A 15,341-nucleotide genomic window follows, 5' to 3' on the forward strand; every position below is an offset into this window, starting at 1 on the left:
ATCGCCTAATTTTCTATATTAAATGTATTTTACAAGTAAAATTTCAATATTTTAAAATATTTCTAAAAAGTTTTTATATTTAATCATTTATTTTAAAAAAATTCAGACATATGGAAAAATTTGTAGTATTATTTTGAAAAAAACAAAGAAATATTTTCTGATTCATTCTCATTGACCGGTTTTCCTATATGATTGTATTTCCTAAGTAAATTTTTATTGCCTTAAAATTAAAAATAAATAAATAATAAAAAAAATGATAATATTTATTAAAATCTTTATTCAAATAAGTTTACAAATACGTATTATTGTAAATAAATTAAAACATATATAACATCTTTATTCCCCAATTTTTCAAGCAAATTTTTATTGCTTTAAAACATTTTTTTAAAAAATATTTTATTTAATGAATTTTTTTATACAAATAAATTTGTGCTATTTACTTGAGAAAACAACGACATATTTTATGACTCAACTACATCGCCCAATTTTCCCATGTGACCGTATTTTCAAAGCGAAATTTTAGCGAAACCCCGATAAATTAGAGCATCTCCCAAAAATCGAAACCGCTACAGAGCGCTGCTGTACGCCTTTCACCTCCCCCGAACCCTGACGGCGGAGGTAGTGGAGGTGATTCTAAACCGGCGAACCGAGCAGTTTCGGCCGCCATGTTAGTCAGAAGTGTGTGTGGGTAACAATTTTCCCTCCCGCTCTCGAGAATCCAAAAATAACCACAAAAACCGGATAGCTTTTCACAACAATCTTCCATGTCGAGCACCACAAACGAATGGAATAATCGACATCGTTCGAATTAAGACCATGCCGTATTCGCTTTTGCACGAAGCAGGCTTTTGTATTCGCTGCGCCTTGACAAGCAGAATTAGCCGCCTGCGGGCAACCTTTCACGGCGACAATCCGCGCTAGAGCTCCGGTATGGTTTGACTCAGCCTGCGGTGTGTGTCATCGGATCAATTAGACCACTAATCGAACAGTGTTTCCTCTGAAAACTAGTCACTTGTTCAACTGTTTTTCCATTCTGCGGTGATATACCATAAAAAATTTCTCGGAATAATCGACTGAAGTTCCATGCGGCGATTCGAACACTGCTGTTACCGATTTCTAAGCCTAAAAACGACCGAACGCAGTTGATCGTCCTTTGTTTATTGTTGACATCTGTGTTAGTAATCGTCTGCTAATTACGCTTGAGCTGAGTTGAAACGTAACACTTCTGTTCGTCTCGGAAGAATTTTTGTTTGTTATTTGATGGCGTAGACTTTCGCCGAAGTGTTTTTTATTTGTTAATTTATTTGACAGTGGAAATGAAAAGATTTGTTTTTATATGATGGGAATAATTACCAAGCACGACTTTTATAGTTTCGGTGTCGGACTGCGACACCCTACCTGTTATTAGTGGGGCTTGTTATTACAAATATTTCGTCAACATGAGTGGATATTCACCGGAGGAAAGGATTAGAGAACTTGAGCAGATGTTCCTGGGAGGTCCGATAATAGCCAATGGAAAAAGTTTCAGTATTGAAACCCTATTGGACATTCTGTTGGTGTTATTTGATGAATGCTGTAATTCTACATTACGGCGAGAAAAAACAGTGTCTACTTTTATAGAGAATGGTAAGTTATTATTATTATTATTTTTTTTCAGACTATTGCTTTGAAAAATTATCTGTAACCCGTGCAAATATAATTATTTAAATTTTATAAGCTAACTGGTAATTTCTACTTTAAAATAAAATTAAAGTATATTTCACGTTTTGAAAAATTGCCAATGTTATTTACTTATGTAAATTTTATTTTTTTTAAATATTCCAAATTTTAAAATGTAAAGCTTAACGCCTGCAAAATGTATAATTTCTGCTTATCGTTGAAATGTACAGTTATATATGTGTATTTTTATTATTATTATTTAGGATATATTCTCTCATATCAATTTATGTTAAATAATTTATACTAAAATGTACAAAGTTTCTAGATAAATTTTCTGTATTTTTATTTTTGTATATTTATTCTTACTTTTATAAATAAAAACCTTCTTCCCTTTTTTTTTTTTTTTACATTTTTTCATTTTTATTTTGAAAATCTGTGTTATATATATTGTTGTTGTGTTAGGTATTTAAAATTTCCTTTCCCTCGGTTAGATAAGAAAAAAATTTTAATGCATAAAATGGAACCACTGATTTTTTCGTATGTAATATTTTCAATACTTTTAGAATAATTTAAAATTTATTTGATTAATTATTTTGCAATTTTGCCATCTTTATTGTGCACAATTTTAAGTTATTCCGATTCCGAAATATTTTTCAGTGTAACAAATGATGTAAATGTATATGCATTTGTAAATTAAATTTATACTCATTAAAAACGTATTCTTATTTTAATTACTATATTTTATTAATTTTATAAAGCGTTATTTATAATTTAATACGATTCTGAAATTATAATTGAAAATTTTGATGAAAATAAATATATTTTATTAAATATATTCTGATTTTGATGTTACTTAACAATTAATGTAACTCTTTATCTGCTGTAAATCTGATTCGATTTCAAATTCAAATGAATTATAATTCCTTTACTTATCTCCGACTTTTTTCAATTTTTGTTATATTTTATGTGAAAATTATAATTATTTTTTTTATCATTTACTTAGATAAGATTTTTTATTTTTAAAGACATCGTTTATTTACACATATATGGCTAAATATTGAAATTATATTTGGGAAGAATAGAGATAGCTTTCATTTTTGAGCATAGTGTGATTGTTTTTGTTTAATAAACTTCATTTTATTTTTAGATATTTTGTTGAAAAATATGACTGATTATTGATTTTAAAAATTGCTTAATTTTTGCTCATGTTTAAAACTTTTTAATAGAGTTTATTTTAATTATTATTTATCATTAGATACAAATTTAATATTATATTAATGAATGATCGTACAGTGAATAATTCGTATTGGATACTTCTGTATCAATTAAAAAAATATATTTTTACAATTAATTTTATGAAGATACATCGCCACATTTTTAAAAAAAGTATCATTTGAAAAATGTTTTTTGTTTATTAATGTACGTGTAAATAGATGAGCACCATTTGAGTCTTTTCTTTATAAAATAAAATAAACCCAAAAATGAGTAATTAATAAATAGCATTTAAATGCTAAAATTTTAATATTTGTTCATTATATTTATTTTCTTGTACTGTAATTCTATATTTTATATTTAGTATATTTTGGTACTATATTTTATATTTAGTATATTTTGGTACTATATTTAATAATTAGTATATTTTAGTACTATATTTAATATTTAGTATATTTTGGTACTATATTTTATAATTAGTATATTTTAGTACTATATTTAATATTTGGTATATTTTAATACTATATTTAATATTTAGTATATTTTAGTACTATATTTTATATTTAGTATATTTTAGTACTATATTTAATATTTAGTATATTTTAGTACTATATTTAATATTTAGTATATTTTAGTACTATATTTAATATTTAGTATATTTTAGTACTATATTTTATAATTAGTATATTTTAGTACTATATTTTATAATTAGTATATTTTAGTACTATATTTAATATTTAGTATATTTTAGTACTATATTTAATATTTGGTATATTTTAGTACTATATTTAATATTTTGTATATTTTAATACTATATTTAATATTTTGTATATTTTAATACTATATTTAATATGTAGTATATTTTAGTACTATATTTTATTTTTGTTATATTTTAATGCTGCAATTCTTTATTTTTTTAGTTATTAATCTTTCAAAAGCTATATTTCTGCAAAACATTTAAAAAATAATTGCTGAGAAGCATGTTTAAGACTTTTATCGGAAAAATCACCAAATGTTTAAAAATTATTTTAGACATATGTTTTAGGTCATCGACATCAGGAACTATTTTACAAAAACTTATTAAACTAAAAAAACTTATGTACATAAGCTATCTACATAGGCTTCAGCTGCCATTGTAACTACCAGTTATGATTGCAGTTATTGATTGCCGGATTGGCCATGATAACGATGCATTTATGACAGGACATAAAGAATTAAATGCAAGTATCATAACCGTAAAGTATCATAAAAAATATATATTTGTAAGAGGTACTCTGTGGATGAAAATTTATGTCAGTGTTTGTTGAGTAATTGAAATAAACATGCAATAGCGTCTCAGGACATTGGCCTCTTCAGTATGTACAATAATTTTTTTATTGATAGAAAATATTATTTGTTTTTTTTATATTAACCCTAAGGTGCTTATTTTCTGCTGTATTCCACCATGTTCACATACTAACGTGTTTATTTTTTACTTTTAGAGTTTCGAATTATATCATGCCATTATTGAATAGCATATAATGACACTTTACTACGTTGTATAAATGCTTGAATCGATTTGCAAATATTGCATCTAAATAGGGAGTTTAAAGTCTGTTGCCAGGGTGTTAGGGTTCATCTCAATAAAAAAAAAAAAAAAAAAAAAAAAAATTAAATAAGGATTATGAATATTTTCTAAATTTATTATGTATATATTTTTTTTAAATATATATTTCGTGAAACCTATTAAGATTAGGTTAAAAAATAAAATAAAGCTCATATCGTTATATAATTTATTATAAAGATCTTAACAGTTTTAATCCAAAGAATTATGCATTGCATTAATCTTTAGTCTAATATTTATTTAATCTAATATTTAAATAGCAGTCACATCCTTGCTGGACTTAGATAAACTAATGACCTAATAAATAACTAATAATCTTAATAATAATCTTTGCTGGACTTGCTTTAGTGTGAATACTGTATGGTTACAGAAGCCGCTTAAATTAAGGTTTAGCTATGAGGTGGGAAGGTTTAAAGAATCTTTAAGTTGCAACGAAAGAATTCAATTCAGAACAAATCGTCTCGTATTAGAATGCTTTAAGGGGAGGTGACCATATATTAACCTTTTGCACTCGGAAAAGTAATTCGATGCACAATTATTCACTTGATACAAAGACTTGTTTATTGTTCTGAAAATTTAATTGTTTTAAGTTGAATTCTCTCGTTTAATTAATTTGCATCTTACTACTCTGCAGGTATTTTTAACAATCAAAATTAATTAAATAAATAAATAAAACTTAAAAATTATGCACCATCTTTATTAGTGAGCGAGAGTCACCATTCGAGTGCAAAGAGTTGATAGAATTTAAGTATGTGCTTCGTATATTTCACTTCGTAGCGATCGAGAAATGTTTAACTGATGACACGATTAATTAACTAGGAAATTCTTCATTAACCTTATTCAGACAGTTAATATCTTCTACTTGCGACGTTTATTGTTATTCGATCCATTAAGAACACGAAACAAATATTTAAACGTGTCCAAATGATTTTTGTATTTTTAATTAATTGCTACTTTGAATTTTATTCCAGATTTTAATATCAAAAATTCTGTAATTTGATACATGATCCTCATAGCCACTAAATTCAAAATTATTATTATTATTATTTGTAATTCGTTGCCTCTAATAAGCATTTTTAATCTAAAGTGTTGTTGATTTGACAGCATTTCGTAGTCCTCAGTATTTTATTCAGTATTATTTTGGCTTCTATTCTGCTCTCTGGGAAATTATATATATATTTTAGATTCTTGCATTTGATTTACTTAAATTTCATTAAACACTGCTGAACAACAGTGAAATTCTTAAACTTTGCTCTTTAAATATCTAATATTAAGACATTGTTCGAAATATTATTAATCTTGTTTTATCTTTTACAAAATTTTAAATAAAGTTGCTCTTTTTATTTTTTAACCTTATACCTGGTTCAGTATATTCAGGTAAGGCCGTTGCGACATTAAATTCCACAATCTTTTAACCATAGAAGAACTAATTAGATGCATATAATAATTTTCTAGTCACATTTTTCGGTTTAATTCTTATAAAGACATGGCAGTTACATTGATTAGCTACCAAATTATTAATTGCGTTCTCAGTGAAAGTCTGATTTTGTTTGAATAAATAATTGTATTATATATATTTAAAGCCTAAAATATGCATGCAGTCATATATCCGATTTTCAGTACCAATAAAAACATAAAGGTTAAATTTATTCTCTCTTTCAATGGATAAGTTAGTTAGTTTGGTTTTTTTATGGCGCAAAAGCCAGATTTGATCATGCCGAGCCATTATTATGGGTGGAGTTCCTGGGCAATTGGTACGATTTAAAGTGTCAGTAAATATGAAAACACAAAGTTTAATATGGGATAATTTTACTGTAGTAAACAAGGGTAAAAATGTAAAACTCTAAATATTTAAATAAAATAATAAAAGTTACTTGTTTCCAGAAATGTAAAAATGTTACAATGGGTATTTCCACCCAGTAAGTCACTGATTTTTTTTTTTTTTTAGCGGAAGAAACTTCATAAAGATAACTAACACTATTTTGCGATGTCTAGTTCTTTCTAGGCTCTTACAATACTTAGATATTTTTTTCCAAGCCAGTGCCAATGCCCTTTTCCTCAACGTAAGTGCCAATTGGGTTCTTGTGAAATCCTCTGAAATATCATTTGAAAGTATTTTTGCACGTTTGCTTCAACGACTCATAACTGATGAATCGGGCCATTTATCTAATTAGATGACCTCTTTTTGTTTGCTGCTACTCAGCTGTAATAAAGAAGGGTCATCTAATTAGAAAGCAGATGTGAATCACGGGTGCTTCATATTGCCAATAACATGTGAAGTTTTAGGAGTGAGTTTGAAGAGCTTTGTCCAATTTTGAAGCATTAGTAAAAGATTTCAGACAAAATAAGAATAAAGTTTCAAATTAAAGTCGTTTACGAGGAAAACAACATATGGTAAGTGACATACATATATCGTTCCCTTCCTTGGGATTGGAAAATGTTTGACAACTGATGATGGAGTAAGACAGACTCATGCTCTGCTTGAAAATGTTGGTAAAAAGCTTGTGAATGTATTCTTCTGTTTTATTAATTTAAAATCGTTATGGATAACAGCATTTCTGGCGCATTGTATCATGCAGCGGAGAGTTTTATTATGCAGAATTCGAATTTTCTTTCCGCTCGCTTCTTGCTACAACCCCCCCCCCCCCAGATTTGGATGAGTATATCAAAATAAAAGACTGAACTTCTTCTTTTTGCACATAGCCGACCACCCCGCCACCACTGAACGAAGCAGCATAGGCAGGATATGTTTTGTCCGACTGCTGTCTTTATCATAACCCATCCATAACACTGACCGATTCGAAATGACATCCTCCTCGAGGCGATTGGTTTCCAGCCCAAAGTGGTCAACCTCTGACCTTCGACTTTGTGTCATTGTGAAAGCAGACAGTGTCTGCTACTTTAGTAATAAGTAATATATTTAATGGTGATGAGCTTGTTTTCTCGATCCTTTGTTCGAGTTAAGTGTTTTGATTTCGATTCACGTATAGTATCATCTTTTAGTTTATAATGGCATAATCTAGATCAAATATGTTCTAATTATCTTCCAGCTATGCTATGTAATTCTCTAGATTCATTTTGATTTTTTTTTTAAATTCCAGCTTAGGAATTTTAGCTGCTATTCAGAATTTATAAATTTTGTCTTCATTTCCTCATGATATTTGGCGTTACAAAAATAACATAACTGCTCTATATTATCTCAGTCGCTCGCCGTAGTGCCCCTTTCAAATTTGGTAGTTTCGACTTAACGACATTTTTTTTCTCCATTTGTATGAAGTATAGAAGAAGTATTGTAATCGTCAAAGAATTCGAACTGGAGATTTTGACGAATCTCTGCGTTTCAGTGTTCTGTGTACTTCTCTGTGTTCGGAAAATACATTTCTGTCTATCTATATGTGAACACGATAACCTAAAAACGCTCTTAATAAGATAGACGAAATTTCGCCCATGGACTGGCGACCAAATTCGTAGATATCTGCCACATTCATTTTCAGAAAGTCTGACAATTTGTCTGGCTTGGCTATTCGATGAGCAGTGAATTCAATATATTGTAATGTCTTGATCTAGACTGATCAAATAACGAAGCAGAATTTCCTGACATTTCTTTACTTTACTGCCCTATATATACAAAGAACAACTTGTTCTAATCTTGGTTAAATAAATAGTTATTTACACCTGTAGTAGGAGATACAACAGTCGAAGTCGAAGGTTTATCTTGAAACTCAGTTCTCCATCAATCCGGAGAAACAACACCACAGGAAACTCGCAGGTTGTTAGTCAACACGACCACTCCAGGGGTAGTTCTCGGACTCCGAACTCGTGGGCGTAGTCCAACAGTCTGCGTGCAATTCGTTTCTTTTCGTCTCCCCCCAAAAAAATCTCCTCACTTTATTTCGGCGGCAATCTCCCCGTCTTATTTTACATAGGTCATTTGAGCTCTCTTTCGGCCAATCGGGGTTCAGCAATATGCTCCCTCAATGGCACCAATAGGTCGTGGGAAGGTCCTTTTAGTGATGCACCTTTCATAACTGACTATTCTGGAATACGGAATTATCATAGTTCTTTTACAATGAGAAACATTTAGCATTCAGATGTTTGGACACCCCTTTCTCTTTGAAAGTACTATCAATTTCTCTTGGACGAGGAATTCCTACATGTGGTCTTTCACTGTAGTCGCTAATGAACAGATACGAGACCATCAAGGTGAAAAGATCCACCATCTGGCTATCTTGAGGAGTTTAGTAATTAACAGCGATGACACAGCTGGCTGTAAATGTCTTATCAGTACTTGGAAACGGGGAATGTTACAATATCCAAAATGCAGAGATGGGTAGATAGAATTCGGTAACATAAGCTTATCATCTAAAGTATAGATTCTTATCCAATTGTGAATCAAACGGTTTGTCGGTATGTAGTTTCTCATGCATGTGAACATAATAACTCTTTAACGCAATGACTTAAATAATAGAATTCGAATATGTTATCTTGTGACTACAACTATAAATCGGTTTCAGATTTTGGTCTTCCCATTTCAGTGGTATTCCCATTTCTTCCATCCCAAATCTTCCCATTTCAGTGGTATTCTCATATCGTGTGTCCCAGAAAAACTCCGAACATTTTCTCCGGTCATATTACCTTGAATCCAAACAACGTCTCGCTCAGTAGCTTCTATAATGCTTTGCCCATTTTAAATTACAAACAAGATAATTTTAAGTAGTTTCGGTCTCATTTGATTGGACTAGAGATGTGATAAGGGGAGGGCCAAAGGTCGTGGATTAGTTCAGAGATTGGCCTTTGAAATTTTTATTTCCAAATAACCCATTTTTTCATTTTGAAAATATGAAGATTTTTTTTTTTCAAATTAGGTTAATAATTGCCTCATCATAATAAACAGCTTTTTCATTTGAAGTTTTTGATATCTACCCCCCCCCCCCAAAAAAAAAAAAGTTAAGAATCGATTGCCCTATTCATAGATAAAAATATCGCAATATGCAGTTTCTTTGTTTTTAGTTTGCTGATTGTATTTTGTTCCTGTGATAATATCTCAGCTTTAAAATCGAAAGTTGCTGGTTTGAGATTTGATTCCATAGAACAACCGGGCCGCGGTGGCCTGAGGGTAAGGTCTGGCTTCTTGATATGAAGGTTCTAAGTTCGATATACATTTTCATCGAATAGCCTAAATGTAAAAGGATCCGATGCGCGTTAAATTCGTCTGGACTAAATATCCTCCCCTTAGTGTGGTGCGAAAGAAGTCTTGTCAACTCAGATGCTGTCCTCGTCATCTGATAAAGATCAAAATATATGAGATCCATCTCGAGATAGTTCTAGTATTGCTTTAAAAAGGGAACATTAATATGTGTATATATGTAATATTCTTATACTTACTTAACCAAGACAAAAATGAATCTACCTTCGGTCATCTGCCTTGCCGACAGAGAATTCTTTTGATTTGAACTTGTGTTGAAGAATAGCTTTAGGTCTGAATCTGTGTAAAAACTTAGTTTTAAATTTAAATTATTCTAACAATAATATTAGAGACATGACAGCTAAATCGATTAAGATACTGAACTTCTTGGTAGAAGTTCATATTTGTTTGCATTAATAATTTGTTTTGTGGATTATAAAATTTTTTTTTAAGTTATTGTTCTAAAAGAAAGTTTTTGTTCCACCAACTTATATTTAGCCATGGTAAATTATAATTCACTCCTAATAGATATCTGGTTCTCAAACTTTCTAGAAAACGCATTCAGTATAAAAGGACACTGAAATTATTTTAGATTGAAAACCGTTTCTTAGACTGGCCATCTAATTCAAAGAGACAAAGAAATGGCAGTGGATTGGTATTTTCACATCTTTACAAATATTAAACTATTGAAGACAGACGAATATCTGTTGCATCATGTTGAACAACTTTTGTATTGTTTTTAATTTCTCATATACTTAGTATAGAGTAAATATAGTTATTGTCAAAAAGTTGGAATTCGTGATTTTGACGTATCTCCACGTGTTAGACCACCCTGAGTTCCAAAAATATATTTTTGAAAAATGTCCGACTGTGACAAAGACAACTCAAAAACTCTTTCATCCAGACTGTTGAAATTGGGTCTTTACACCAAATTTTCAGATTTCTATTAAGTTTTGAGTGAGATCTGTTAGGAGGAAGTTCGTCTGTCCAGCTGTTTGAATATAAGTTAAAACGATAACTACAAAACGAAGAAAGTTGCATACAATTCGGTACGTAGATTAAACATCTGTAGTCTTGACATCTATCAAATTTTGTGCCAAATCCAACACGGGATTGATCGTCTGTTCTGTTCTGCCCTTTTAGAAAGATGTAAATATGGTTACTCAAAGGCGCAATGTCTAAAATATATCAATTTTGGCATGAAATTTTGTAACTACAAGTGTAGCTTTCTGTCAAATTCTTGTTTTAATCAGTTGGGAAAAACGCCTCTAAAAAGATTCGATTTTCAGATTTCCTTAACCTTAGATCATGGATTAATCGCGAAATATCTCGCCAAGGATGACACGATAGATTCAGTCAAAATGCTGAATTCACGCCAAAGATTAATATTTTGTAATTATTGTACGCCAGTGTTGTGCAAGGCGTTCTCTAGGAAAACATCTTAATTAGAATATATGCGAGAAAGTTTTGGTGAGACTGTTCCTACTGATTTTAATAGTTGCCACCTCTTAGAAATTAAGTCAGTAATTCTACCATAGATAAGAACATCTTGATACATGTTGCAAGTTTTGTTGTTCTTAATTCGTTAAGGATGCTTTGACCTTTAGGTGTAGTCATGACTTTAAGACTGGAGGGCCATAGGTTTAAGATACATTTCTGCAGAAGATCCAGTCCATCCTTGAGTGCAGATATACTAATCATTCCGATAAGTATACAATGTCAAACTGAATGGAATGCACAGATTCTTAATAAGCTCCATACAGTTAAGTCTATAATAGATCTCTGGTCCACTTTTGCACAGCAGAAAACTGGACACAATTTTAACTAGGTTGAGGATTAGGCACACTCGATTCACCCACCGACATTTGTTAATGGGGAACCGACACCATTTTACTCAATTTGTAACAGTCCTATATCTGTTTTACACATTCTTGTTGAAGGTCCATGGTTTTCTATACAGCGTCTTGCGTATTTCCAGAAATTCCACCCTGATTTGGGCAGTTGCTTTCCAAAACTCCGCATGTTTTATCGTATATAAAAATTTGCCTCGTTTTTTTAGTACAGTACCATACTTTACATCATTGTTGCGCTTTTTCATGACTCACATTTTTAGGCTTTTAGACATTTGGATTTTGTAGATATTCCATGTTTCGATTTTATTATGAATTGATACAAATATTTTAATTTCATGGCGCACTTTAGCCAAAGATAGCTTTTGTGTCATAAAAAACTCAACCCGATTAGTATATTTGCGGTCAACCTAGGCAAAAGGGCATCTACCTTCGCCCCCAAATTGGCGAGAAAAATTTTGTAAATCTTATTCTAATTTTCAATTGATCCCTCCCCCTATAGTATGTCCTAGATGGTTTTTCTTTTATGGAGTATAAGATAAAATAATTTATTCCTTGCTGCTATATAAAAAATATTGTAATGTAATATCATTCCTTTATCGCCAGGCTTAGTATTCATTCTAAATTTTTTGTATATTTTAATATCAATATGTATTGCATTAATGCAGCGTTTTCTTCCTATATATTCAGAACACATAAATTCTTTGGTTTAACCTGGAGAAAGAAATGGTTCAATAGCCATAATTCTTGTGGAAAAGGTCGATAATGTAAATTTTCAGCGTCGCCGGAAAGTTTAAATCCGTTCCATATGCTGGCCATGCATATTTCTGTTGAGATTGGAATGCATGAAATAAATTATTGATGTCAAATTCAGAATCCGTTATCATGTTTTCTCAGGTTTGAAGGTGCGCGGTCATGCAGAGATGTTAAATAAATAAGCTCCTGTCTCCAAGTCCTTCCACTCTTCTGAAGACATTCGAAATTAGCATTTTCATACAAATGGAATATGCTTACGCCTGAACGATTTGGTGAAAGATGAAATTGAGTATATGTTTCAAAAATCAAAATGCATTTAATTATAGAGTTCACATAAGCATAGTAGAATTCTCAACATTTTTAACATTGTAATTCGCAAGTCGCACGTATATTTGCTATTGTATGTACGAAATAATAAAAAATATTAAAACGCGAGATTTTGATAGATTTTCACGTTTTAATCCTCCATGAATCTAGAAAACATATAAATGGAATTATGTCTATATGCGAATATAACTCAAAGATGCTTTGAACTAAATATATGAAATTCGGTATTTGGCTTTCACACCAAATTTGTAGATTTCTATCAAATTTTAAATGAAGTTTATTGTAAATCATATCACTGACTCTCCTACCCGCTCAAAGGCACACGGATAAAGAACACTGAATGATCGAACCGCCGCAACAGCAACATTGGCGAGAACTGTGGTTGAGTCCTAAGGGTCATCACCGGCCACGGTACAACCCTTCCTAAAGGAAGTACGTCCCGTCATTGATGGGAAGAGCCAGATCCCCCACCTATTTATGTACCCACTAGGGTGGCGAGATCCAACCACCATACCGGAAGCATCTCATCCTCATTTCGAGGTGCCCCCCCCCCCAGTTTTGAAATTTTATTGTAAAGATGTTTTTTTTTTGTTTTTTTTTATATGTCTGCCCGAGTGCAATTGAGCATGAGAACTGAAAAACGTGGAGAGCTACATGAATAAAATTTGTTACACAATTTACGTATCTATAGCGTAGATACGTGTCAAATGTTGAACCAACTCCATCATAGGTTGACCATGTATCTGTCCGTACATTCGCTTGCTTAGGAATGCGATAACTCAGAAATGCAACGACTATCAAAAATGGAATTTGGTATATAATCTTGTAAGAAAAATCGTATTTGTAAAATATTTATATATATATTATATATTTTACAAGTTTGGTTTCGATTGGTTGGCAAAATAAGTTTTCAGTTTTTTTTTTCTCCCATTATACTACGAAGGCAGAGTACTGCAAGACTCAAATTAAAATGCATATGCAAGACTCAAATTAAAAATTGAAGCATTCGAGACAGTGAACACCTTGCCAGTGGTCTGAAATTTTTATGCAGGAGCAAGTTTATCAAGGAATATGCAGTTTATCATGCATAAATTAATGCGGTATTTTATATTATGCAGTATTATTATATATTATACAATATTATTATTATGCATCAAAGGCAGACTTTTATGCGGTTTATGAATGTTTATCAGGAAATATGCAGGAAAATTTCGAGGAGACGCTAGTTGAAAAGCATACGATTGACCAAAAGGAAACATTTTGTCTTGGAGATGATTAGCAAGGAATTCGAAATTCAGGTTCTATACATAAGATATCCTGAAAGAATTTTACTAATTTATTCCTGGCATACAGAAACAATACATTTTTGTAATTAAGTCGTGGAGTCTAAAATAGAAAGGGGGCTGCTATGTAGAAAGTCTTCGTCAGTAAATTAAATAAAAAAAGTAGGGAGATACTCAAGATAAAATATAGGATACAAATTTATTTGGATACAATGAAATTTACAATAGAGAAACAACCCAATTCCATGAATATCAACATGAGAAACGTTGTCTTTGGACACTTACTTTGAGTTTGTGGTGAATAGCATATAAGCCAGTTAACAACTACGCTACCCGAGCATATGCTTTTGTATCCTGTTTATGTTACTGGACTGCGAACCACAAGCTCCCAGGTTCTATCCTCGCGCGTCACATATCCCTAAAAGTGCTTCCAAGATTTATTGTTTATAATATGCCCTATTTGCTTTAAACTTATCTGTATTGTGTATTTTTATTCATGGAATTGTAATTAGTGTTAACTAACTGCCTTATTAATATTTAAAGGATTAATTTTAAGGATTAAATATTTAAAGGAATGAGAAAACATTTTGAATGTGAATTCAACAACGATTGTTAAAAATTCGCTTTATATATATAAATATTAAAAAATTTCCAAAATTCAGAAAATTTGCAAGACAGTTAAATTGGTATCATTGAAATGATTTTTTAAAAATTTTAAATATAGGAATCATTTTTAATCAATGACTTTTTCGAAAGCTATAGTTTAGAAACGCTAAAACATAACTTTCATTAACTAAACTATAACATTAACATAACTAAAACATTAACATTTTAAACATAATTTAATTAATTTAAATTATGTTTAAAATTCCTCATAAATATCATCTTCAGGAGCTCACCCTCCAGAGTATATCTGCGCGAAATTTGGTTGCTCTATGTCAAACGGTTTGTCCTGTAGAACGCCAATATATACACAGCATCCTGTTATTAAATATGTTATCTTTTCTCTTTTAATTAAATTTCTGTCAAAATGTCTCTGCCTTTTTTGTGTGCCCATCTCCATGCTTTTTTGCAAAATTTACTTCTTTCTGTATGATTTACTTATCTTTAATGCTTGTAAACCAACTTTCGGGATATTCTGTATCTTTCTCTAATGCAACCTTTGGCACCTCAGATATAGGGATGAGAATTTTTCGATATATTGGTTGGTTCTCCTCACCTTGGTGGATACAGAAATGGTGTGGGGTTGGTTATCCCTTACAGAAGACGGGACGTGCTGCTGCGAGAGGGCTGTACCATGGCCGGTGATGGCCTTTAGGAATCAACTATAGTTCTCATCAATGCTGTTATGCCATTCTGGTCATTCAGATATTTTTTCCTGGGCCCTTGAGCTGATCAAAGTAGTCATTTGTGATATTATCTCTATATAAGCACGCTTAACTATATTAAATACTCTACTTCGAACT

General features: G+C 31.0%; 1 protein-coding gene across 8 annotated transcripts in view; it reads left to right on the top strand.

Moving 5' to 3' along the window:
• Positions 1-677: 677 nt before the first annotated feature.
• Positions 678-15,341, top strand: part of LOC129971266 (serine/threonine-protein kinase MRCK alpha-like) — a 464,419-nt gene continuing 449,755 nt past the window's right edge. For all 8 annotated transcript variants that reach the window (XM_056084867.1, XM_056084868.1, XM_056084872.1 and 5 more), the window contains exon 1: positions 678-1,626. In XM_056084867.1, the coding sequence (XP_055940842.1) occupies positions 1,440-1,626 (187 nt within the window). In that variant the 5' untranslated portion in view covers positions 678-1,439. The remainder of the gene's footprint in view (positions 1,627-15,341) is intronic.

The sequence above is a fragment of the Argiope bruennichi genome, chromosome 6, assembly GCF_947563725.1.
Source record: "Argiope bruennichi chromosome 6, qqArgBrue1.1, whole genome shotgun sequence".
In the NCBI taxonomy this organism is placed as follows: Eukaryota; Metazoa; Arthropoda; class Arachnida; order Araneae; family Araneidae; genus Argiope; species Argiope bruennichi.